General features: G+C 37.5%; 1 protein-coding gene across 1 annotated transcript in view; it reads left to right on the top strand.

The window, feature by feature from the left end:
• The window catches only part of LOC148941233 (very long chain fatty acid elongase AAEL008004-like), a 34,357-nt gene extending 15,388 nt beyond the window's left edge, over nt 1-18,969 (top strand). The window contains exons 3-4 of the mRNA XM_089103960.1: nt 810-1,000; nt 18,166-18,969. Of these exons, the coding sequence (XP_088960086.1) occupies nt 810-1,000; nt 18,166-18,723 (749 nt within the window). The 3' untranslated portion in view covers nt 18,724-18,969. The remainder of the gene's footprint in view (nt 1-809; nt 1,001-18,165) is intronic.
• Nucleotides 18,970-27,370: the final 8,401 nt, after the last annotated feature.

Raw genomic sequence — 27,370 nt, 5'->3', positions numbered from 1 at the left:
ACGTAATTTGCTGTGGGGCAGGGTGGGGAGCTGCCCCCTCTAGACCCCAGTTTCCCCCCTCCCCAGATGAAATTTAGCTTCTTCAAAACTATTGTCAAAACTAAGATAAGCCAGCATAATTCAAGCATCCACAGAAAAGGGTCAGTTTCTTTAGTATATTACCTCATATAGTACCTTAATGGTATTATATGACTCATTTTTCAGTTCTTACTTTCATTTTTTCTTGATCTGGGAAAACTGAATCCAACCCCCACCCCAGGATTCTGACTAAATTACGCCACTGATCATGGGATCTATGAAATTGACCAACATTTTGTTTGATTTTCTCAAAAGAGAAGTATATATAAAAAACAGCCCTAAAATAAATTATATTCACAGGGAAATACGTTTTAGCCTTTGAGTTCAAAACTCAAACAGAGGAATTTTTGGCAATTTTGCATCAGCATCATCACTAACATTGATACTCAATGTTCCATTAACACCCAAAAGGATGTCAATGACAAAACGATGGGAGCTCTCTAGTAAGAACTGGGACGACCCAAGTGTGAAAAAAACATAGGTTAAACAAATAAGACAATTTGTACTAGATAAAATCCCCCCCCTTCGGCTAAAAAGCTCCTAAAGTGTATCAAACTGTCCATTTTAACAGTACAGAGGGTTCTTCGTTCTTGACCCTTTAGTGTGAATTTTTGGTTCCTGCCATTCCTTAAAGGAAAAAAAAACTGGCATGTTTATGTATATATATATTTTATTTATAGAAAAAAAATTATATAAAAAGAACAAAAAAAAATATTATGTATTTTTTTTAGATCCTTTGGTGCAAGATTGGCCCCTAGTTGGAAATTATCATTACAATATAATGCTAGTAGTTGGATATTTGGCGATTGTGAAGTATTTTGGGCCAAAGTTTATGCAAGATAGAAAGCCTTTTGAACTCCGAGGAATTCTTCAACTTTATAATATTTGTCAAATCTTATTCAGCTCGTATCTTTTCTGGGCGGTAAGTAAACACATTTTTAAATTTCATCAGGGTTGCTAATAGCAACTTGATACCAACTTGTTATTAAGGCATTTAACCTAATACAAACTTTTAACACTACAAACAGTACCAGTTACTTTGTGCCCCTTTCACTCCCAGAAAGCAAATTTTAAATTTCTGCAAACACACAGGTTGTGGAAGACTTCGTTTGGGGTGGTGGGGCCCATAGCCCTTCACGGTAGGTTAGAAGTTGTTTTTTTTTTCATATTTTTTTCAAGGGTGCACACAGGGCTGTATCCAGGATTTTTTTAGGGGGGGGGGTGTTACAAAAAAAACTTTAAAACCCCTCAAAAATTTGTTTACATTCATTTTTGTTACGTTTTTACGAGACAGAAAATCATTTCATAGGGGGGGGGGGGGTTAAAGCCCCTAGCCCCTCCCACGGATACGGCCTTGGATGCACATTAATTCAAAAGTAACTTTTCGTATGGTTCTTCAAAACACGTAAAATTTGTGTAAAAATTTACCTGCTTCAAATTTTATCGACAGCCACAAGAAAATATATCTATTTTATATATAAAATATATATATATATATATATATATATATATATATATATATATATATATATATATATATATATATATATATATGAAAAATATTTATATATATATATAAATTATATATGTTGTATTTTCTCTGAATTTTTGAATATTTCTCTGTACTATTCTGAATTTTTTTTTATCAAATTGTAGCCCCCTCTGGAAAATGTCTTAAGGCTTATTTAAGCTTCATCATAACCAAAATTCAATGTACCAAAACACGAGTTATTCTAAAGCTTGTTTTGGGTTGGGGGGCTCCTAGCTCTAGGCCTAAAAGCACTTTGGACAGTTTTTTTCTTACTTTAGTGAGCTACAGGAATGTTTACTATGGGAGGGGGCTTCGGGCCTTTCCACTTCGAAATTTCAAGAATCTTACAAATCTTTCCCTCATTTCCTATATTATTCATTTAATTCATTTATTATTTGCGTTTCTTTTATTAGCTTGTGTCTTCTGAAATAAATGACAATTTTTGGTCCTGATTATCAGTCTCCATTTTTTTTATAGGTAAGTTACAAGAGTAAGTTACTCTGGTGTTCTCACTGAAGAAACTCTAATAGCATCTTATTCCTACGTGGATTAGTTTGCGCCAATTGTATATTTTTTTTGGTGGTGGTTTTATTTGTTTTTAGTTTTAGTTTGTTTTTTTATCTTGTTCTTCTTGTGTTTCTCTCGTGCTGAAGAAGCCTTGTTTGGATACAGGCGAAATATCCACGTTGTTTAAATTTTTCGTCTTTTCTCTCCACTGGCCACAGTCTCATTTGTTGTTTTTTCTTCTTTTTTTTCACTGAGATTTTTCTCTCTGTTGGTTAATTGCATCATCGTTATTGCTTACCTTTTTTCTTTTAGCATATCAACTATTCCTTACCAAGTTTTCCAATACTTCCACAGCTACGTGAGTGTTTTTATTAGTCAATGTCCAGGAGCTCTTGGTGGGGAGGGGGTCGTGGGGTAATTGCCCCTAGATTCTCAAATTCCTTTTTTCGATATTTTCCTTGAAAAATAACTTATGGTGCTTTCATTGAAAAAAGCGAATAAACAGCCAAATTGCCCACTAGATGTTGAATATTTTGACCCCCCAACCTATTTTATGTTTTGAAATAGGCTGTTACACAATGCCTAATATGGATTTCCTCGCGATAGCTTCTACATACTAATTCAAATTTCTACAACTGAAAGTCTCCGGTTGATTTCTACCTTCACTTAGCCATTTTACGTTTGGTGGTTTATTTTATCTGATTTTATACAGTTGACGTGTGATCTACATTTGACAGTTTCCAACCAAAATTTAACATTTTGAATTCGATAATCGAAAATTAATTCTCAATTGTGACTACATTTGACGCTAGTGATTTAATTGAAACCAACTACAATTGGATCTGGAAAGGACTATCTTTCGTAAGTGATTTACCACGATTAAACAACCCAGTAAATTTTATTATACCCTTGCTGTTAGAAGTGAAGTTATTGCCCAAAATTTAGCGTCCGTAATTAAAGAACGGTGTTTAAAACAAATATTTAAATTTTTAGAATAACTGCTTTTCAAATTTTAATCTCAATATGTCAGTTTTTATTCCTATTCTCGATCCGGCGGAAACTGGATATAATAAAAAGGTTGCTTTTGATTTTGTAAAACAGTGGAGGGGAAATGGCATATTTCCACCTCTTTTATTTGACCCAAATGATCCTGATTTCGATCAAGATGAACTTTATGATTACCTTCAAAAGATCAAGACATGGGTCCCAACAAACCCTCCAGCTCCCCTGAGCACCACCCCAATTAATCCTCCAATAGAACAGCCTCAACAGTCCCAAGTAATAGGATCGCTAATTGACCCTCTTTCAGTAATAACACCACTCACAAAGGCAGAAAGCCGAAAAATAATTGAGTTTGTTCCGCAGTTACAAAATTTTCAGTTGTTGTTAAATTAGTCTGATTCAAGAGCCTTACAGACTGCGTCACTGTTGGCCCATGGATTGTTTCGCCCCTTTTTTTGAGGATCTGGATCCCTCGATTACGAATTTGTCAAGTTTAAAACGTGAATTACTTGTAGCATATGCCCTAGGCAAAACAGTAGGCAAAATGGTTGCAGAGTTTGTAGGCGCGATTCAATTTAAGGATGAAACGGTATATCTGTTCTATAAAAGGATACTAAACTTAGAAGGGTCATGTAGGGTGTCCTTAGAAGCCAGTGATGACGGTTTAGTCCCTGGAAGACTTGCTCTTAACGCATTCAAGGAGGGGATCAGACCGTCCTACAAACGCTATTTGTTAGATCATAGCGCAGAAATTTTTTGTTTAGAGGATGCGTACAAGGTTGCAAAACAGTATGAACAAATAGAACAGATAGTGGGAGAAGTAGAGACGTCGTCTTCTTCTAACGAATATCTTTCTGCTCTGACGAGGGTGAAATTCGGACTCAAAGATGAAGGTTTTCAAGGCCGTGGGCGTGGAAGTGTTCGTTGTCGGGTAAGTTACGATTGGGGGCATAGTAGGGATAGTTATTCTGATGAGAGAAGAAAAGAGTGTCCTACTTGCGGGAGGAGACACAGTGTTACGGAATTCTATCAAAAATGCGGATCATGCGGAAAACCAGGTCAACCAGTGGTTAATAGTTGGGATAATAGTTCGTATGAAGAGAGGGATACGCGTCATGAAAATATACAGTGCTATTTTTGTAAGGAATATGGACATACTCGAGCCCATTGCGAAAGAGCGAATACTCGTAGAAGTGATACTCCGGGAAACGAGTGAACCGACCAAAACTGGGGGAAATGGTTGGTAGTAAAATTATACCCCAAAAGATTCCTACTACTAAGTTAAATGTTCAATTTAAACCAATAGAGCATATAATATTAGGTTCCAGTGATATTTTAACTAGCAGTAGGAAACAATCCAATCACAGTCTGGGGGACGCCTAGCAGAACTTCGATGCTATCTGAGGTGACCTGCCAAAATAAATAATACCATTCAGTCCCCAATGCTCCATAAGTACAAGCTAGGTGATATAGAGTGTTCGGCATTTTTAGATTCAGGTTGTCATAAGTCGACAATTAGCGAAAGACTGTTTAACCGAATCTCCCCTAAATTTCGACAGAATTGTATGCCAACGTTAGCTCGTATAAAACCACTAGGGTCCGAGTCACTGCCAATTACTGGGAAAGTCATGCTTCCGCTTTGTGTTTCCGACAAGAACCGACAGAAGAGCTTAGATTGGGAGTTTTTTATTTTTCCTAATGTGGATTATGAGGTAATTTTCGGATGGGACATTTTGCATGCTCTGAATTCCACAATTAACCTCCAGACAAATACCATTACATTTGGGTTATCAGCTAGACAGATTAACCCCTGCAATTTTCAGTCGTTTTGTACAGGTAGTGTTGTATTACCAAAAGCCGTTTCAGTTGACCTCGGAACTATGAAAATAATCCAATTAAATTTTAGATCCAGAGATAGTAATGACGTTGTAAATAGTTATACAGTTTTATTCTACCCTTTAGATGATTTAGTAGACAATTTGAAATGCTCAATACACGTGGTCACTCGTCATACTAGTTTGGTGGCTATCTTTAATGATAGGGACACGCTAATAAAACTGTCTCGCCGCACGATTTTAGGAGAGTTTGAAGAAATTTCTAATGAATCGATTGAGGCCGCTAAGGCAGATATAAAAATAGAAACCGAGATAAGTTCGTCAAAAAAGGAGGAATGGGATGATGATACTTTTATTAACGGTTTCCAGCTAGATCATATCACTGGTAAGCCTTTACTGAAAGGTAAACTGCGCAGCCTTCTAGTTAAATATAAACAAATTTTTTCGCGCCATAGTTATGACATAGGAAAGAATAACCTGTTTAAAAACAAAGTTGTAATTGATCCAAATGTTCCACCTCCACAACCAAAATCATTCAATTTACCACTTGCCATGCAAGACGTCCTACAAAAGCATATCGCTGCGCTATTAAAGGCTGGCGTCATCAGACCTGGACGGAGTGAATTTTGTAGCCCCGTTTTCCTAATTGGAAAGGCGAAAAATGGTGAGATTGCTCCAAAACACAAATGAAATTTGGATAACTAGACAATAATTTGGGACATCAGAGGTATTAATAAAATGATCAAAGATCCAGCGTGGTCTATGCCTCTTATCAAAAATGTCCTTCGGAAATTAAGCTCCAAAAATAAATACTCCATTTTGGACATGAAGCATGCGTATTATAATGTCGAATTACATAAAGATTCACAAAAATATTTTGCATTTAATTCACCAGAAGGAAAAATGTACACTTTTACGAAGTGTCCACAAGGGTCAAATATCTCCCCTCGAGCCTTTTGTCAGTGGGCTAGCATTTTATTTGATACCGAAACTTTTGGAAATATTGTGACATTATACATTGATGATATTTGTGTTGCGAATAGGGGTGACGATAATGAACATTTGGCAGACCTTGAAAAAGTGTTTGAAAGGCTTTTGCAAAATAATGTTAAACTGGGAATGAATAAATGCCAATTCTTCACTGAGCGTCTGGAACTATTAGGACGTGAAGTGACTCCAGCGGGCATTGCGCCGCTCAAGAACAAACTTGACGCCATAAAAGCCATTCAACCTCCCAGGGATATAGCGGAACTTAGAAGTTTCTTAGGGCTAAAAAATTGGTACCGCTCCTTCTATTTGAATTGCACAAAATTATCGGCACCACTAACGAAACTACTCAGAAAATAGTCAAAATGGTCTTGGGAAAAAGATGAACAAGAGAGTTGACTCGTTAAAAATGGAAATAAGCAACCCAAACTCTGTATTTTTATCGTTTCCTGATCTATCAGAGAACGCTTCATTTTCGATTGCGGTAGATACATCCGGTGAAGCTTTTGGCGGTCTCCTTCTACAGAAAGATGACACCGCACGGTTTAGGCTAGTCTCCACATTCAGTAGAGTTCTTGCGCGCCAATTTAGTAAAATGGATAACATGTCAGGTGAGCTCTTTGGAGTGGTAAAACCTATAAAACACTTTGAGTACTATATCTGGGGATGGGAATTTCATTTTCTAATCGACTGTAAAGCAATTACATTTCTCCGTAAGTGTAAGGATAGGTCATCAAAGCTGTATAGAATTTCACTAGTCTTAGACAGTCCCTTGTATCATTGGCACCATATACCAGGGAAAACACACGCTGCCGACATACTGTCTCGACCAGCGAAAGAAATTGTAGAGGCTACTAGACCCTTTTCAATGACGGATGACGAGTTAGAATTTTTTGCCGCACCAGCAAAATTGAAAGATATTAATTATTTTGGTTTAGACCTCGAACAGATAGGAAAACTTCAAAGAGAAGACACCAAAGTTAAAACTTGAATTGAATATAGTGAGGTGAAAGGGAAAATTACAAATGTGTGTATAGTTACCCAGGAAAATTGAGCTGGGTTTGAGGTCCCTTGGGATGGTACTTATTACTCTCGGGATGGTTTTGTAGCACTGAGAGATGGACCTCATGCATCGCAGGGCGGTTTGGCTACCCAGGGAAAGGGAGCTGGTTTCGAGGTCCCGAGGGATGGTACTGATGCCTCTCGGGATGGTTTTGTTGCACTGCGAGATGGTACTGATGCCTCGCAGGGCGGTTTGGCTACCCAGGGAAAGGGAGCTGGTTTTAAGGTCTCGGGGGATGGTACTGATGCCTCACGGGATGGATTTGTTGCACTGCGAGATGGTACTGATGCCTCGCAGGGCGGTTTGGCTACCCAGGAACAGGGAGCTGGTTTTAAGGTCCCGTGGGATGGTACTGATGCCTCACTGGATGGTTTTGTTGCACTGCGAGATGGTACTGATGCCTCGCAGGGCGGTTTGGCTACCCAGGAACAGGGAGCCGGTTTTAATGTCCCGAGTGATGTTACTGATGCCTCTCGGGAAGGTTTTGTTGCACTGCGAGATGGTACTGATGCCTCGCAGGGCTGTTTGACTACCCAGGGAGAGGGAGCTGGTTTTAATGTCCCGCGAGATGAGGTTGATGCATCGCAGGACGGTTTTGATGCCTCTTGGGATGAAGTTCTTGTTGAAGAAACAAGGACAAAATTGGAAAAAATACCATGGTTGAAACATCTTGTCGACGGAATGTTCATGAGTGATGGTGTATTTTACTGCAAATCCAGTATGAATGGAGATCTAGAATGTGCAGAAACACCAAAACTGATGATCCCCGAAATGCTGATTGACACATCGATTAAATTAGCTCATGAACATCCCCTAATAAGTGCAAATTTAAGTAGCCAAAAGACGCTAAAAAATCTTCAGGCTTATTGTAATTTCAAAAATATGGGGAAAAGAGTAGATATAGTTTGTAGAAATTGTCATGTGTGTCTCCGGAAAAATAAATTCCATGAAATCCCCCATCCACCGTTAGGTCAGAGTGAAGATCCTTCTCATGTCGGTCATATGTGGAGTATGGACACTGCTGGACCATTACCGAAAACGGATGAAGAGTTTGATCATGTAATAGTAGCTGTAGAACATTTCCCAAAATTTGTTGTTCTTGAGAGTGTAAAGAATATTTCCACAAAGTCGATTTTAAATGAAAAAATTATTTCTTATTTTGGGTTATTTGATATATTGCTTACGGATAAACATGCAAGATACCGTTCTAAAGTGGTGGAGGATTTCTGTGCTAAGCACAAGATCGATCACAAATTTTCTAGTGGCTATAACCCATTTTCGAATGGGATTTGTGAAAACAGAGTAAAAGTTTGGAAAAACATATGCAAGGCCTACTGTTATGAATCCGAGTCTAATTGCTTGGAGTATATTCCAAATACTCACCTGGTACTCCCGAGCGCTATGTCATCAATCACGAAATTTCAATCATTCCAACTTATGTTCGGTCGACAACCGATTTCCTATCTTGATTTAAAGTTACTGCGACCGCGACGGGACGACTTCAACAGTTACGAAGAGTTTGCAGCTAGCCAAGTCCAACAGCTTTTCTACCTCCATAGTGTTTGTCGCAAGGAAATCGAAAAATCAAGAGAAGTTCAGGCCGGACAATATAATAAAAACAACACAAAAATTCCAAGGTTGAAAGAGGGAGACATTACCTATGTTCAGGATATGACATGCAAAGGGTTAAAATTAAAATTTCGCGGCCCATATATAATAATAAAAGTAATAAAACCAAAACAAGTTTTCCTACTACAGGAACTAGACGGAAAGGGTACCAGAAGAATAGTAAACATCAGACTAATGAAACCAGACAAAGACCCCTCCGTATTTCTTGCGAAAAATCCAGAGTACTCTGAGTATGTAAGTAATAAACCAATCACTAAAGAATCGGAAAAGACATTAAATGATGTTGGGCGCTTAGGTCAGCGTTTAAAAGAAATTTCTTTATGTATAGATGTACCAGTAGCACAGCAACAAAGTTTAAGAAATAAAGGTAACTCAAGCACCGCCTACTTAGAATCAAGAAGCCAAAACGGGGAATTAACAGCCCAGGAGTCCAATACCACCAACCCATTATTTGTGGATGTAAACACAGGGGATACTCACCTTGACATGACTAATGTATCTACTATTTTGTCGAAACATACTAGTCCTACAAGTAATGCTGTCCAGGAGAGTAGCACCAATAATAATGTAGAGAAATCCCCAGTAGCACTCCCATTTGTTGAACCACAAGCTAGTAAAGAAAAACCAAATAGGTCTAAACCGAGGCGTTCCGCAGCAATAAAACCCCGAGGATTTTATTGGGAATAATATCTTAACGTCATTGCTGCACGGTATGATTTTTAGAGTTTCTGCAATTTCATTTATTTGTCGCTGGTATTTTCAGGATTAATTAGCCTTTCCCGGTCATTCCTTTTGCCCTAATTCAAAGTTTATACATAATCCCAACTTTCCTTGTCCTCATCAAATTCAGGGGTATGGGGAACAAGTCTATTTTAAAGTATACAAAGAAAAATGAAGTGTTAAAATATCCAGTTTCCGACTACTGTTGTTAGTGTGGTTCGTTTATACTATGTAAGTATTTACTTATGCAAGTATTGTGTAGTGTTTATATTATGTAATTGTTTACTAGTTCATGCTGTAGAATGTTAGTAGGTGAGAAGTGAATGATTTGGGAAGGGAATGTTTTGAATTTAATTAAAGTTTGGGGGTTTAATGAGAAGGGGATAAGCCAAATTTGGGAAATTTAACTTAAAACAGGGGGAGAATCTGTAAAGTATTTAACATCAATTCGAGAAGCATTTCCGGGTATCTCCTTTCTTAGTTAGTTGGGCATTTATGCGTCAACGATAGCGGTCCAGGGGGAGCTCTTGGGACTAAAAGCTAGTCGTGGGAAAGGGGTCGTTCCCAGGGCTGGAACTTCCGTTCCAGGAAAGTTACATTCTTCGCTCATTGCTAAAGGGAGTCCATCTTTCGCCTTCGTCTTAGCTAGTTGATCTTGTGCTACCTTATTTTCTCTGTGTGTATTCTCACGTAAATTCCAAAGATAGACGATAAACGTTGGTATAAGGTCTTTATTGAATAACGTGAGAATACACACAGAGAAAATAAGGTAGCACAAGATCAACTAGCTAAGACGAAGGCGAAAGATGGACTCCCTTTAGAAATGAGCGAAGAATGTAACTTTCCTGGAACGGAAGTTCCAGCCCTGGGAACGACCCCTTTCCCACGACTAGCTTTTAGTCCCAAGAGCTCCCCCCTGGACCGCTATCGTTGACGCATAAATGCCCAACTAACTAAGAAATGAGATACCCGGAAATGCTTCTCGAATTGATGTTAAATACTTTACAATGGAGAGGGGCGGGGGCACAAAAACTAGCATTGTCCTCGGGCGCTGAAAACCTTAGCTACGCCTCTTGGGTTGCAGGATAGAAATTGGTTCTATTTAATGTATGGCGAAACTTGATTTAAACTTTTATTATTCAGTTATTTATTTTACATAGTATTTAGAGCTACAATTCTTCGAATATTGATAAGAATCGAGGACTCTGACCCCTGTCTAATGGTTTGAATAACTTCATGACATCAGAGGAAAACGTCCCCCGTTGTTGCATGTTCAAAATTTTGGCTGGCTGAATTTGTGCATGTCCGCGCTTCCTGAGTCAATCGGTCCTACTTCTACTTGAGACTGAGACAGTATCTGTAATGCCCCGAGTTCACACTGGTTGTCACCGAGAATATTATTGCAACAATGGTAAATTAGTGCCCTATAATATGTTCCGGCCACACCTGGCTAAGACTAGAAGACAACCCCATAAAAAGAGCGCTGAGCTGCAAATCTCTATCAAGGCCGTATCCAAGGGGGGAGGGTTAGGGGGTTTGAACAAATTGTGTATGCGTTTTGTATGGTTAAAGAATGCGTTTATCCATACACAGAGACACACAATGACAAACAGGGACACACAGAGACAAAAAGAGACACGGAGAGACACACAGAGAAACAAAGAGACACACCGAGTCACACTCACCGAGACACACAGAGACGACCCCAAAAAGAGAGCGCTGAGCTGCAATCTCTATCAAGGCCGTATCCAAGGGGGGGGGGGGTTAGGGGGTTGAAAAAAAATTTTGTATGCGTTTTGTATGGCTAAAGTATGCGTTTATCCATACACAGAGACACACAATGACAAACAGGGAGACACAGAGACTAAAAGAGACACGGAGAGACAAAAAGAGACACATAGAGACACCCAGAAACACACAGAGAAACAAAGAGACACACCGAGGCACACACACAGACACACAGAGACAACCCCAAAAAGAGAGCCCTTAGCTGCAAATCTCTATCAAGGCCGTATTCAAGGGGGAGGGGGTTAGGGAGTTTGAACAAATTTTGTATGCGTTTTGTATGGTTAAAGTATGCGTTTATCTATACACAGAGACACACAATGACAAACAGGGAGACACACAGACAAAAAGAGACACACAGAGAAACAAAGAGACCCACAGACACACACCGAGACACACAGAAACAACCCCAAAAAGAGAGCGCTGAGTTGCAAATCTCTATCAAGGCCGTATCCAAGGAGGGGGGGGGGGGAGGGGGTTTGAACAAAATTTGTATGCGTTTTTGTATGGTTAAAGTATGCATATATTCATACAGAGACACACAGAGACAATCCCAAAAACCTGCATATCTCTTATCGGTTGAAATAGAAAGTAGGGGAGCAGATTAAATCTTGGCTAAACAAATGAAATATACCAAGACATGATTAAAGTTTTTGCGCATGATTAAGACATTATTTGCGCATAAGGGGCGGGGTAGGGGTAATATCCTTACCCCCATCCTAATGCTCAAATATATAGCCTAAATTATGCAAGTCAAATGCATTCTGTCACCCGGCATTTGCCTTTGTGGCTATGAAACCGGTTATCTCAGATCTTAAATTCAGCAAATTTCTCGTCTGTGTTTGGTATAATACATAAGTACCCGATGATATTCGTGCGGAGAGGCTCGATAAGGAATCAAGGACACCAAATTAAAACATTTTTGCCTCCTTGACACATCTTGGATTTTCAAGATGTTTCAATGGCTGATCAAAGATTATGAAGTTTTGAAGGCAGTGCCACTTTTTCGTCAGTTTTGCCATGTTGAACCGTGAATGTAAATAAACGAAAAAATTTCACAACACTTTATTCAAATTTAGCAACACTTCTTGTCCATAAAGAATATATCATGCAACACTGGTTAAGTAGTGCCATCTAAAATGGTTGAACATATCTGTCTAAAGCCAGAGGACAGCCTCATTAAGGAAACACTGAACTGCTAACCCCTTACTTGACCCTTACCTATTAAACCAGAAAGTGGAGGGACAGATGAAGCCTTTGCTGAATATACTGGGTTTTGTTTTCATGGTCGGAGAAAGTGCAAACAGTAGCTTAAAATACACTATAGTATGCGCTCTATTTGGGAGCGATGAATCATCAATCAGACGATCAGCGCTTACCAAGTTCTGATAAAAGTAAAATTCCTGCTAATAGATTAATATCCTTTCCTTTGCCTTTTTACCTTTTATTTTAGAAATTCGGATTGAAGTCGTAGTAGAAGGCATGGTTCCATTTTCTCAACAAAAATAACTTGTGGCAGTTTTTACTATTAACATTTTTCCGCTGACAAAAAAAATTCTTTAAAAGTTACTAGTTACTTTCTCTGAAAAGCGAAACACCGTTAAGGAATATTTGGATGAATTTCTAGTGTTAAATTGAGCAATCCCAAAAATAAAAATAAAACCTCAAAATTTCTTCATTTAAGAAAACACGAGTGAACGACTTTCGTCTTCAGTTTGGCATATTATTCGTACCTTTTTTTTGAACTGGTGAATTTGTTTTTCACGAACGAAAAGCTTCTTGTCGAAAATTAGAAAAAAATGAGCTAAAACATATTGCACAATTGCACATAAAACATATTGCACATAAAACATATTGTATATTTCCTTTGAAGGCGAAGTTGTCTTTGGGAATCAACATATTGTCAGCTTTTGAATTCTTTTGTAAGAAAAGCGCAGATTGAACTAATTAGTTTCGTTTATTTATTATCACGGTTCAACGTGGCCACAATGAAAATGTGAGGCTACCCTTAAGGCTTCATAATTTTAATACTATCAAAAGAAATTATTTGAAAATCGTGGTTGCAGGTAGGAACAGACCTATTATGGGCCCAGAGGGTAAGCAGAGCCGTTCATAGGGTTGGTGGTGCCCGGGGAAAATTAATTAGGACAGTGCTCCCTCCCTATTCAAATATAAGCAAAAACAGCCGAATCAGAGCGGAAATTTTGGTCAAAGTGGGAACCCCTCAGTCACGCCGCCCGAGACAGTTTGTCCCAGTCCCCCCTTTGAATGGCTCTGGGGGTAATAGATATTTTTATTTTGAGGTCCTTGGAACTTTAAGGCAACAGATATCACATTCAGAGGGTACGTTTTTATTCATTTGAGTGTTCTAATATCTGTCTTTAGGCTTAGAAATCTCTGCTTCAGAATTTTTTTTTTCATATTAATAGTTGGCCCTAATATTTGTTTTTTAATCTGATAAAATTCGTAAATCAAAAATAGCTCACAAAACAATATTTAGGAAAAACGAATAAAAGCAGAAAAAATAAAAAGAGCAAAAATTTACACCAAACTGATTAAAGATAAACCTATATAGTGCGAACGGCTGATGAGACGATTGGTCAGTCAGGAAAAACCCGTTTAAAAGGAGAAAATGAAAGTTTGGCTATGAAAGTCAATGGAGAAACTACCCAATAATCATACGGTGTTAGGTTTTTTCATTGTGAAGGTCAGCGAAGGCATGTTGTATGAATTAACCAAATTAAGCTTTGCTTGTCTCATTGCCAATTAATTTTTATGCGCAAAATGCCGTCAAAAATTGAAGTAGGCGGTTGAGGTAGGTTGCTGTTGTCGGTAAAAATGCTCACCTCGTTTGTTTGTTCTTAGAAGTTGTGTTTTGTTTTTCGATCTCTTGTGGTTTTTTGTGTGTGTGCGTGTGTTGCTATGGCCTACGTGCTTTTTGCAATAAAATCTTATCTGAAAGTTTGCATGTTTTGAAAAACTAGTGCTTCACTGAAAACACAAAGTCGACACAAAAAGCACGATTTTCTCTAGGAGCAAAATGGTCCTTAAGTAGCCTGAAACAAACCGTAAACAAATTTATAAGCCTCTCAATAGCCTTTTACTGGCCATGAAGATAATAACTTAACATATAGGCTAATTTAAATTCACTTGAAAAACTCAAGTAATCATTTTTCAACAAAGTGCTAGTTTTTCAGAATTCTACAAATATACCTTCAAATAGCTATCATGTAGGAATAAGAGTCGGTTTATTAGAGCTACCTTTGTAGAATTATGTTGCAAAGCTGCAAATCAATAATTTTTGTCTGCTTTAAGTTTCAAATTTAATCTTCACTTCTATCAGAAATTTTTTTTTGGAAAATTAATTTTTATTCATTTTTTTGGGGGGGGGGGGCTGTAAAAGTTGTCTTCTTTTTCGGTCGACAAAAAAATATCTAATTTTTACTCTCGCTGGCATTAAATTGTTTCTTTTTTTTCTATGGCCTACCGGCGTTGGAAACAAAACCTTATCTATGTTATATAAAACAGGCGATACACAAATTAACATAGGTATAAAATTGAACAGCTCTTCGGGAGAACGAACCTAGAATTATTTTTTTTAGGGAATGGGGAATTTGATGTCTAAAGTATGTTAAGTTTTTTTGCAAATCATCAACGCAGGAAACTATCAGGGGTATAATTTGGTGGGGGATTTTTGAAAAAACTTTTAGTATTTCCATTAAAAAAGGTAAAAAATAACAACAAAATATTTCATTTTTACTCTCGCTGCCATTAAATTGGTTCTTTTTTAATTCAGGTTTTAATTATTTTTGAAAAACTTGATTTTCCAAAGAGATTTTCCAGGTACATTGCTATCCCCCATCCTGTTTTGTCTCTAATTTCTCCGAACAATCCGGGCTTCAAGTGGACAAAATTGAAACACAATCACGAGTAAACCCACAAATATTCCCGGGCGGGGGGGGGGGGTAAGACCCCTTCCCGAATTGCAGTTTTGGAAGAACTGGGGCTAACATCCAAAATATTGGTGGGAGGGATTTAATACTAGCAGATTCTTATAAAATCTTTTCGGTTAAATGAACATAACATTAAAATTATGTTATAATACAAACTTATTTCTTACACTTAAAGAAAATTTGAATTTTTTAGTGTCCTTCTGGGGGGGGGGGCCAAACATCAAAATATACCATTAAAGTTATTAAATAAACAAAGTTTTTCTGGAAAAAATTTCCAATACAGTGATCCTTTTCGTCATCAAACCCTCCGTCATGCAACTACCCATCAAAGCCGATCGTACGAAAATGAATTTCTTTTCCTTGACTCTCCAGTCTCTTAGTGAAAGGTTTGATGTAACGTCGGTGGCTATTTTCTAGAATTACATAAATTCACCTCTTTCTCTAGAGCTTTTTCGTATTGTCATCTCCACTGTCCAACCGACAAGACAGACACGAAGGTACACAGTTCGGCACAATTATCTTAATGTTGACACACCAAGTACTTAAACAGAGTACTTGAAGAACAACTCGATTCGACGTTACACTTCGATCTGGAATGATCTTCCTGGAAACGTTGTTTCTAAAAGTTTCTCTGTCGACTCTTTAAAAAAAAGGTTCAACAGTCTTCTAAAATTTCGTGATGGAGGGACGTAAAGGACATGGAGTGACACATCGGCAAATCTGATATTTCAATGTACCTAGGGCCGCGAATTTAGGAATAATAATAACAAAAAAAGAACTCTAATTTCGAACTACACAGAAATAGAGAGCTTACTCGGAAAAAAAAGTAACTAAAAAACTTTTTTTCTTTTTGCCAGCCGAAAATTTCACACACTAAAACAGGTTTTGCTTTCTTTTTAATGGCTCAAGGTTCGACACTTCAAAAAATGGTATGTGCAACAACGGATAAAAAAAAGGCTATGTTATCGGGCTCCCCTTTCTGGCATACTCTTAAGACACATTGGCTTAAGAAAATGCGTCACATAAAATAGCCAATGGGATTGCAGCACACTTTTTTAACACTGAGTGATTTCTCACGTTTTCTTCGGTCAAACCTGCATTGCGTAGAAAATGCAGAATTTCTTCCCGACCACTTTTTCTTCCTTAACCCTCAACGTGCATGAGAAAAAAAAACTGAAATTTCTCAGTCACTGTCATCAACGTAATCAGTGACGTAAGCAACTGAAGGACAAAACGCTGATAAGCAGCAAATTATAATATACTTTTAGAGTTGAATTGCAGAAAAAAATATTGAGAAAGCTGTAGAATAAAACTGTTCAGGCGTAAAATGTTCTCTTGGTGTTTAGACACTGCTTAAGAATCGTACGTGCCTATGCAGAAGAAACAGAAAATATGAGATCATTGCATATAAAGCATTGGTTGTCGGTCCCAGCAGAAAACTTTGAGGCCAGACCTGGTGTCTGGTGTGTGAGGTGAGGTGGTGAAGCCAGACTTGGAAAGCGAATTTATGTCCATTTGAATCAATACTTTTCAATGGTTCCAAAACTTTTTATTTTTGAGTTAGTCTTTTCAATTTGAAATTGCATTTAAGAGATGAATCGGCTTTCCAGTGATTCTCGCGTTCAGCCTTTTCTTGTGCTAAAGGACAGGGCGTGAACAACTCAATAAAATTATTGTTCCCGCCCGAATCTTAAATATTTTAGAATTTCTTATGTTTTCTGTGTAATTTTTCCTTTTTCCCCATTTTGAAGTTGTCTCCACCCCTTAAATGTCGCTTCCCCAAAAGAAAATCTAGTATACGCGTTTAGTCGTATACATATTTGCTTGGTAAATTTTCATTTTCTTGTGCTTAACCTCGCGGACACGGCTTGAGCACTAGAACCGCATTGTAATTGCAACCAGGCACTTAACAGGGAGGGAGAGTCTGGGGTCCAATGGCCCACAAAATCTAAACAAATTCTGTTTTGTTTTCTATACAATTCTCCTATTTTTTGTCACTTCTTAAAGCTCTGCTCTCAGTCCCTCTCCTAAAAAAAAAAAAACTTCATATACGCCTGGTTATTTACATCCATGCCTTGTACATTCACCTTTTTGTTCATTCATTTTTTTTCCACTTAAAGACACTGCTTGAAGGAAGGATTCCCTTTGTAGCTACAGCCAGGTACCTAAAGCAGGGGGGGGGGCTCCTTCCGTGTATTCCAAATTTCGTCATTTTCCCCATAATTTCTTCTGTTTTTGGTGTAATTTGCCTATTTCTTGTCACTTTTCATGTCACCTATTTCTTTGTTCACTTTTGTCACCTTTTTTTTTTTTGCCCTCAAAACGTCTCTTCCTCCAAAGGAAATCTCCAAAGAAAGTCTACTCACCTTATTATCTGCGTACGGCATGGGAAACTTCCGTATTGTTCTGACAGCTATGTACGCGAAAGAGGGTTTTGACCTTTGACCCCCCCCCCCCCCGCCCGTTTTTTTAAAGACACTGCTTGAAGGAAGAATTCCCTTTGTAGCTACAACCAGGTACTTAAAGCAGGGGGGCCTCTTAGTGCCTCTCCGCTCGTCCTCAGAGCGTCTCTCCGCTCGTCCAGAAGTTATGCTGCAGCAGTGACGATTTTAAGAGATTGTTGTCGACTAATTCCTCATTTCTAACAAAAATAAAGTAAAGAAAAAAAATTAGTTGAGTAAAAGAGCATGAAAGAAAGAAGCGAAAACACGTTTCTAAGACATGCGACAAGGAGAGCAATGGAAAATCCTGGATTCCTCATGTAATTCTGAGATTTTCATCATTGTTCTTCCATTTTTCCATGTAATTTACTTATTTTTGTCCTCTTTTCTCGAATCTTTGCCCCTCCTAAATAAACGTTCTGACAAAAATGCTAATATTCTGACATGTAAGTTTTTTTTATTCCCTATAGAGGTTGAATAAGCAATATCTTGTTTAAAATAGAACAAAAAACATGTAATGTTAAGAAACATCCTATTTTAAACGTTAAACGAAACGTTATGCAGATAACTTCATTTAAATCTGAATAAAGTCTCTGTATTTCCTTTTGTGTTTAATTCTTCTGTTTTTTTTTAGTTATTAAGCAATGGATTGTTGAGTGGGTATAGCTTGAAATGCGAACCCATGGACTACTCAGTTCGAGGCCTCGCCATTGCTCGTGCATCTTGGCTTTACTACATCTCCAAGCACACCGAATTTTTTGATACATTTTTTTTTGTGCTTAGAAAGAAAACAAATCAAATCACCCTACTTCATCTTGTCCACCACGCCGGCATGCCAATAATTGTTGGATTTGGAATGAGGACAACCCCAGGAGGTCAAGGAACCTTTTTTGGTGTTTTAAATAGCTTAGTTCACGTTGTTATGTATACTTACTATTTTCTGGCTGCACTTGGTCCATCTGTGCAGAAGTATTTATGGTGGAAAAGCTACATAACACAAATGCAGCTCATACAATTCGTCATTGTGTTCTTTCACGCTGCACAAGTTTTTATCTACAAGGATTGTGATTTTCCCAAGGTTATTGCTGGTGTGTTATGTAGTTTTTCGTTTTTAATGTTGATCATGTTTTCCCAGTTTTATATCACAATGTACTTAAGAAATCGGAGCGCTAAAGCGAATAAGTTGAAGTAAATACTTCATTAGATTTTATTTCACTGGTGCCCACAGGGGAAGGGGTGGCAAAAGGCAGGTAGACTGGGGGAACTAAAAATGCACAACAAGTACAAAGTTGTCTAACTTTCAGATTGTGATACTTTTCTGAAAAACTTTTCGACTCGCCCCTCCTCCCTGGAAAAAAATCAACCGATGTCCTTATTTAATTGTTTTGTATATAATACGTTGTTGTAATTTTGTAAATGCTTTAATTAAACTATTTAATACCTATTTCATTTTGGTTTGTTTCTTTTTTATTTCCTTTTCTTCGTTCTTTTGGACTTGACAAAAGCTTGATTTGAATTATTTGAAATATAATAAGGTGTAATCAACAGGTAAAAAAGAAATGCAAAAAATCAAAAATGCTTAAATAAAAAAACATCTTGGTTTTCGGCATATTTAATGCTTTAAGGCCACATGGGCCATGGTCAGATATAGCAAAAAAGAAAACAACTCACACATATTTCCAGCAACAATACATTCCAGCGCTCAACATTGGCACATAATTCATATACATTGACAGAAGTGACCACTAAACCCTCTTTAGTCTACTAATAAAGATTAAAATAAAAGTAGGAAAAAGGAAGAAAAAACCTAACTGCGAGAGACAGAACAAAGACAAAAAGAACTAAAAAGCCAAAGCTAGAAATTAAAAACCATCGAAAAAGTCGGATTAATATCCACTTATTCAAGGATTTGTCCATATATTTGCACTATTAGGTACAGCTATTTACTCTAAACCTCAGAAAAATAGAGACGTTATAGCAAAAAAATGTTGTGACTAAAAACTATTTGTTCATCTTACCGGCTCAAAATTTGACATTTCCGCAACTGGTAACAAGTTAACAGGCCAGGGTCAATCGGCTCCACTTTCTGAAATGCGCTTAAGGGGTAATACTTGTGAAAATGCAACACTAAATGGACCAACTGAGTTAAAGTGACTCTTTAACTCAGTAAGGATATAGATAGGAACTGCTCCCTGTTTAATCACATGTATCTGTCCATCATTTGCGTTTTAAACGGTGCGGTGACCCGGGTGAACTCTTCTTTTTTTGCATTTACTATGCTGGAGTGTCAATCCAGGGTAGCTCAGCTTGTGTGTGCAATGGAGCTGCTGCATATGTGGTGTGTTATCGTACCAAAAACTAAAAGGATATTCAAATATTTCTGGAAATGATTTTTAAGGTGTCATCAGATGAACTGAAAGTCACGGTAAGTCAAAAAGTGTGACAATCTGAAATGTCTGAAAGTGTTCATGTCCCTAATAGTCCACTATAGCTAAAAGATTTAGTCTAAAGGATGCATTTGGGGCGGCTTATTTTCTCCTATCAAGGTAGGAAAGATCAAACATGTTTGCACAAATTTTTTAGTACGTATAGGCAAGGCCATATCCAGGGGAAGGAGTTCGAACCTCCCTCCTCTTCGAAGTAAAAACAACAAAAATGCATGTAAACAAATATTTGATGCGTTTTTTGTAAAATCCCCCCGGAAAAAAAAATTTGTTGGTATAAGTATGTATGTTGTCCTGCAACCGAGGAGAATAGAGGTCAGATCTTACAAAATTGTGTAGTCGTTCTTTCACCGTTAGCCAAGAGTTCCTTTTAGTTCTTAGAATTAAAGAATGGAATAACTAGTAAAATAAAGAACCCCCACCCCCTTATATTTTCAAAAATACATTTTTTGTATTTTCTTTGAAAAACAATCCTTTTCCCTCCACGACATTACCGTGAACTGGCGCTTCTGCTCAGTGCCTAGAACCACATATGCTGACAAACTGACAGAACTTTTCATTTGCAAAAGGAAAACACATTAATTAGCTGCATTCTGCTATTTTTGGGGTTGTTATTTTTCTGTTATTTTTCAAATATTCTAAAAAATAACTATCCCTGCCCAAATCTCAGGACTATAAATTATTTTCAGCTTTCAGTAAAATTTAGGATCTTAGATATCACCTTTGGTCATGGCTATTTTGACATAACGCTCAATGCAAAGAATGTGGGAAATTACGGTAAATCAGACCTGGTTACTTGAGGACCTGAGAGATACTAAAAACGCAAGTCAAAAAGTGGTATGTTACAAAGTATAAATTTTTGCTGGAGAGTTAATAACTAAAAAAAACTGTTAGTAAAAATATACTATTCATAGTATATTTAATAGTATACAACTATTAATAACTATTAGTAAAAAGAAGTCGTTTACAAAAAGGAGATTTTTTCCGATATCAAAGACACGATAAAAACTGGTTTGATTCCAAATGTTTGATTTTCTAACTAATTCTGAAACTGGAAAAGGGGGCTATAATGCATTTCATAAAAAAAAGATACAATTTCCAAACATGAACAGAACCAAATAAGGCAGCGACAGATGATAAAAAAATGTCACGTCTCTGTCGACATTCTTCGAATCACTGAAACCAAAGTGGCACAGTAATGCCCAGTTGAAAGAAAAAAGATTGCCACTCTAGATTCTTCAATAGAGGTGATTGCAAAGTTCTAAAAAAAATAATTATGTAGTCCTACTACACTTGCCACTACAACTGCTACCAGTAACACCTCGTAACAAGCCGCCTGGGATCAAAACAGCTACGCTCAACAAACTGTTTGTAACGTACAAAAGACGTGCATAGCTGATTTAAGGACCGACTAGTAGAATTGGCCTAAGCTGCCCTCTTTCCTCCAAGTGGTATTCCTTACGACTCCTTGGTTTAAAATACTTCAGAATCGCCGTGTTATACACGGGTTAGTTGGAATTATACAGCAGAATGGTGAAGGTGAACTCTCCTGACATCTCTTGCAGATTTGACCTAATAGCTGACTGTTTGGACCAAAGAAAGTTGCTCTTTTCTACCAAAGTGTATTTACTTATAATTGTGGGCCTTGAAACTGCTGAAAATAACCATGCTGTGCTAGGTTAAGTCATATTTTCACAGCAGATTACATCAAGGATAAACTATTTCTAATGTCTTCGAGTTGTGCAGAGGCGACGTGAAGAGTGATTTTAGAAATAGCCAAAGCTGTTCTTATCGCGCCAGAAGTATTCTTACAACTCTGGGCTTTGAGACAATTCATGGTCGCCAATTTTGTCAAAAACCAGCTGCAGCTGCAGAGGGGTGAAGGTGAACTTTCATAATATCTATTAGATATTGCAGTTTTGATCTGAAAGCTGACTGTTTGGACTAAAGAATCTTGCTTTTTACGCCCCAAGTGCCTTATTCATAACTGTTGGTTTTGAAATCGCTGAAAGTAACCATGCTGTTGTAGGTTTAGCCATGTTTGTACAGTAGAATACGTCAAGGATAAACCATTCTTAATGGCTTGGAGTTGCACAGAGGTGACGTGAGCAGCGACTTTAGAACTAGACAAAGCTAATCCCATCATTCCAGTAGTATTCTTTACAACTCCGGGTTTTAAAACACTTTAGGGTTACTAATTTTGTCAAATGTCAATTGCAACTGCAGAGCAGAGTGGCGAAGGTGAACCCTCCTGATATCTCTTAGATATTGCAGATTTGATCTAAAAGCTTACTCTTTGGACTAAATAACTTTGATCTTTTTGCCCCAAGTGCCGTCTTCCTGACTGTTGGATTATAAATCGCTGAAAATAACCATGCTGTTTACAGGGTTATCCATATTTGCACAGGGGAATGCGTCAATGGTAAACTATTCCTTATATCTTTAGAGTTGTGCAGAGCTGACTGAAATAGCGACTTTCGAACTAGCCAAGGCTGCTCTCGTCGTTCCAGCAGTATTCTTTACAATTCTGGGCTTTGAAACACTTCAAGGTTATCAAGTTGTTCAAGGATCAGTTTAAGCTGAACATCATAGTGTTGAAAGTGAACTCTCCTGATATCTGCGGTATATTGCAGATTTCATCTAATAGCTGACAATTTGGACTAAAGAACAGTGCTCTTTTCATCCCAACTACTTATACTCATAACTATGGTACCTGATACTTAATACTCTCAGCAGGACTCACGGCAAATGAGTGTGGGGAGCTTACTCATAACTATGGGCCTTGAAATCGCTGAAAGTTACCTTACTGTTCCAGAGTTAGTCATATTTGCACAGCATAATACGCCAAGGTTAAATTATTCCTATTGTTTTAGTTTTGCAGAGCTGACATAAAGAATAACTTTTAGACATAGCCAAAGCTGCTCTCATTATTCCAGTAGTATTTTTACAGCTCTGGGCTTTGAAACACTTCGGGGTTATTAAGTCGTTCAAGGGACATTTGGAGCTACAAAGCAGGGTGGGGTGAGGGTCAATTCTCCTGACAACTATTAGGTATTACATATACGAGTTATATTAGGTATATTAGTTATATTAGAGTAATATTAGGTATTACTCGTATGTACTAAAGAACGTTGCTCTCATTGCCCAAAATGCTTTTCCTCGCGACACCTGATCTGCAAACCCTTGAAGATTTCAATGCGGATTTAAAGTTAGTCCGAGTTGCATGGTAGAATAAGGTAAGTGTAAAATGACCTAATACCTTTCAGAAGTGCGAAGTTGAAAGTGGAAAAAATACTTTTTCAGTGCTTGGAAACCAATCGTTAATGTTTAACGCTTTGGGAGGTAAATTTAAATTTCATTTCAGTAAAGATTTTGCTCTTATGGTCTTCGAATGGAGAAATCAGAAGAAGATTTCCTGTTTATTTGTATTGGTGTGAATTACAAAAATCCAAGAGGGGGCAACCTCATCCTGGAATGAGGTCTAGAGGTGATACATGCTCCGTAGAAATTTATACTCTTGCTTTCTTGCTCCTTGATGAAATCGATGCATGACTCAGCGATATCCACAATTTTATTTCGGTCTAGTGTAAAGTTGTAACAATTCAAATAAGACCTTTACAGAGAGGGGGATGGCCAGGGGCGTCGTTTCGGGGGGCAGTTGTCCCCCCCAATAATTTGGAGAAAAATTATTATATAACCCATGCCCCTTGACTATCCAGATATGAACCCGTCTTGCCCTCCCCTCCAATCAAAATTTTGGAGCTACACCCCTATTAATGGCCTAAGACCAGCCCCCCACATATTCTTGACCTCCTTTGAAAGATACTCACGTACGTGCCTGATTCAAATGGACGGTACATTTTCACATTTTGCGGGGTAACCAGAATCCAAATATACACGAATATTTTCGAAGCATATGCTCCAGAGCTCAACTATCGTCAATATTAAATATGTATTGGTTAATATTTACGTTCCATGACAGCAAATGAAACAAAATCATAAACAATTTGTATTGCTATAATTGTAGACCAGACTGAGATATTTGCCCCTTTTATTTATTAACAAGCATTTTAGAGGCTAGATTTGTTGCTATCTAACATTTTATGCTGAAGAAGACATTTTAGGCTGAAGAAGACATTTTAGGCTGAAGGCTGAACAAATAATTAATTATCAATAATATTTGAGTTCTGGAACAAAGTCATAGTCAATGTTCCTTCAAATCTGATGAACTGAAGATGTTGAAGTGTCCTTTTTATTCAGAAAATCAATCTTTATTTTCCTCTGATCAGTAGTCTAAGGCAATGACACCAATTTGTGGGTGCGAGAGAGGGGTAATGGCTCCCCTTAGACTCTGAAAAACACTTTATATATATTCATTAAGAGAAATCGAAAAAGTCCCCCTTGGAAATTCTTTTTTGTTTGTCTTCCTTAGAAAAATTGGAAAAAAAAATCCTTGACCTCCTCCCGTTTTTCTGTGTTGCACCACTAGTCTAAAGACGTTGATGAGAATATCGTCAGAAGCATCTTACACATGTTCAACAGGATAGAAAACCTTTAATTATAATCAATTTTGACTGGGACTTGTGAGCCCTAAATTTTATTAAGGAAAAAACTAAAATTTTAGCAAATAAGTGTTTGCAGTTTGGGGATTTCCCCTCAAAATAGGGTTTTTGAGATCTACCACGAGTTTTTTGTTTAGAAATTTGAGTATTTCAAGGTGCTTTCACAAGTCTTCTGGATTTTTAAGGCTAGAGTTTCTAGTAAAGAGAAATCATATGGTTTTTGGATTTTTTTGCAAAGTAGAATGACGAATCGGAAGCGCTTTGCGTTTGGATGCTTGCCTGTTCTGATAGAAACCTTAATATGTCGTCCAAACCAATTTAACTGACCTATAAGTCAACTGAAGTGGGGTCCAAACTCAACTTAATTTCGATAACAAGAATTAGACATATCCAAAAATAACTGACACTGTGTCAGCTCAGTCACTCCAATTTGGCCCTCACCAACCCCTTGTTCGAAAGTATGGGAAAGGATGGAAACCAAATTGACCAGGTCTAGAGGACCAGAACTGGAGGACTGAAATTGACCAGGACAATGTTGAAAATACGCTATTGCTTATTGCCAATTTGTTTTTTTTTTTAAAAGAAAAATGCCGCCAGGACAGAATTATTTGTAAATGTCAGCTGTAATGTTCAGGTTTACTCTTCAGCAGTAACATCAGCAGCAACTACCGTCAGCAGTAATGTTCAAATTTACTCTTCCCACCTCCAAATTTACTATTGAAAGATCGTTTAGTGAATAAAAATAAAAAAAAGTCAGGCAGACTTGAACAAGCTTAAAACAAAATTTTTTTTACGTGAAATTCTGGAATGAAATACGTGATGACGTGGTCTAAAGGAAGTGCCACGTGCATTTGGGGAGACGGGGAGCTATTGCTGCACGTGCATAGATTTAAAGCTCCAGGTGCCTATGGAAGAAAGGATAAAGGTGAAGTTAATAAACTAGATTCTGATTCTGATTAAGAATAAATTTTATTTATTTTTACTCAAAATAACTGAATTCGGAGCAATTAATGGAATATTCACATCTGATAAGCATTATTGCCTCATAACCAAAATTAACTAAAATAGCAATATACAGCAATCATGTTATTAAATTTGACCACCTTATCCAGTCCTGGTGTGCTGACTAAACCAATTAAGCATTTTGACTGATCATGGATAAAAGTAAATAGAACTTGAGTCTATTTCGCATGCCCTTTTTACTGCACCCTATACGCCCTATCCCTCCTTACTACACGAGAATACCTTTGCATTCTTTTGTTTCTCAACTCTTATGCATTACTTCATGTATATCTCAAGTAATTTTATATTTTTATAGTTCGAATTTTCGGTCAGAATCTGACAGATCTGTTGACGGATAATTATCTTCCTATGATCCAGACTCCGAAATCCGGTGCTAGAATTAACCAACCAAGAGTGACCTCAAGTAGTCGACAATTAAAAAGAACTGTTTTAGACGTCGAAAGAAGGTATCTTAGTACGCTTCCAGTGGCGGAAATTCATGAAAATTAAAGGGGGAGGGATAAAATGTATTTTTCAATATCAGCGGAGGGGGGAATCTGACAAAAAAAATTTATTTTTTAATGAAAATACCCTCCAAAAGGAATTATTCAATATTTAAAAGGGCAAACAAATATACGGGGCACAGGCCCCCGGCCCTCCCTGTTGACACCACTGTATATTGGTCTTCAGTTGCAAAATAAGTCGTCTTTAATAACTGGCTGGTAAAAGTCTGCATAATGAAGATTTACTAGTGATTTTGAAAGAATTGAAAAATGGGGCAACCCCTGAGGATTTTGGTATTGAAAATGGGGATTTCCCGGACTTTCCATCAAGCTTTTAGGGATTTGGAAAATCCTATAGTAGAAACACTTGAGCAGATTGATGTAAGATCCGAGATGTAAGACTTTAGCAGCCTAAAAGAGATGAGTGAAATACAACTCTTCTGTTGCACATTTCAGTTTCACGTTATGACGAAATTAATAAGGAAAAAACCTAGAAGCTAAACATTTATGTAATAAGTCAAAAATACCTATACATACATACATATACCCAAAACACATACAAATACGCAATATATACCAAGAAATACCCAACACACATACTTATGAAAAAAATTCCTGCTTGGTAGTTGGTACTACCCATTTTATTTAGTCAAAGTCGTTATCTAGTCAAACTGGTCTGAAGTCTTACGCACTGTGTCAAAGATCGTAAAAACCCAGCTAAGATGGAAAAAGCTTATGAGAAAATACCACAAGGTTGTGAATAGAGTGGTAAACATTCCTTAACCTGGAACCAACAGGTAACCGGTTGATTTTCCGTTAATATTGAAGATGTGCGATCAAAGAGGTCTATATCTCTATATCTGCATTGCAGGTCCGGTGTTTCCAACACAGCACAGTTATGTTGTATTAGTAAAATTTAGTACACCAGACAAGATATTGCCGTCACCAATACCTTCATAATTGTCGTTGTCATCAGTCTCTTCTACATCATTGGGATCACCGTCGTCACAGGTTTGCTACCACCAACAGAGTCGTATCCAGGATTTTTTTCGGGGGGAGGGGGTACAATCTTTTTTCCGGGGGTTTACAAAACAGACTTAAAAAATCACATCAATTTTTTTTATATTCATTTTTGTTACGTTTTTACGAGTCGGCCAAACATTTAAGGGGAGGGGAATTAAAATTAAGTAATTGCTAATTGGAGATAAAGCCAAGACAGATAGTCTGAGCGAGAGGCAAAGCTGACATAAGCCTTTTCAGGATTGTATAAAATTGATATCATTTTCACTTGTTGATAGATAGTCTATCATCCATCCAACCATTCTAGG

The sequence above is a fragment of the Artemia sp. Qi Xiang Cuo genome, chromosome 18, assembly GCF_049724085.1.
Source record: "Artemia sp. Qi Xiang Cuo chromosome 18, ASM4972408v1, whole genome shotgun sequence".
NCBI lineage: Eukaryota > Metazoa > Arthropoda > Branchiopoda > Anostraca > Artemiidae > Artemia > Artemia sp. Qi Xiang Cuo.
The sequence above is the reverse complement of the archived record's forward strand: the minus strand, read 5'-3'. Positions and strand labels throughout refer to the sequence as shown.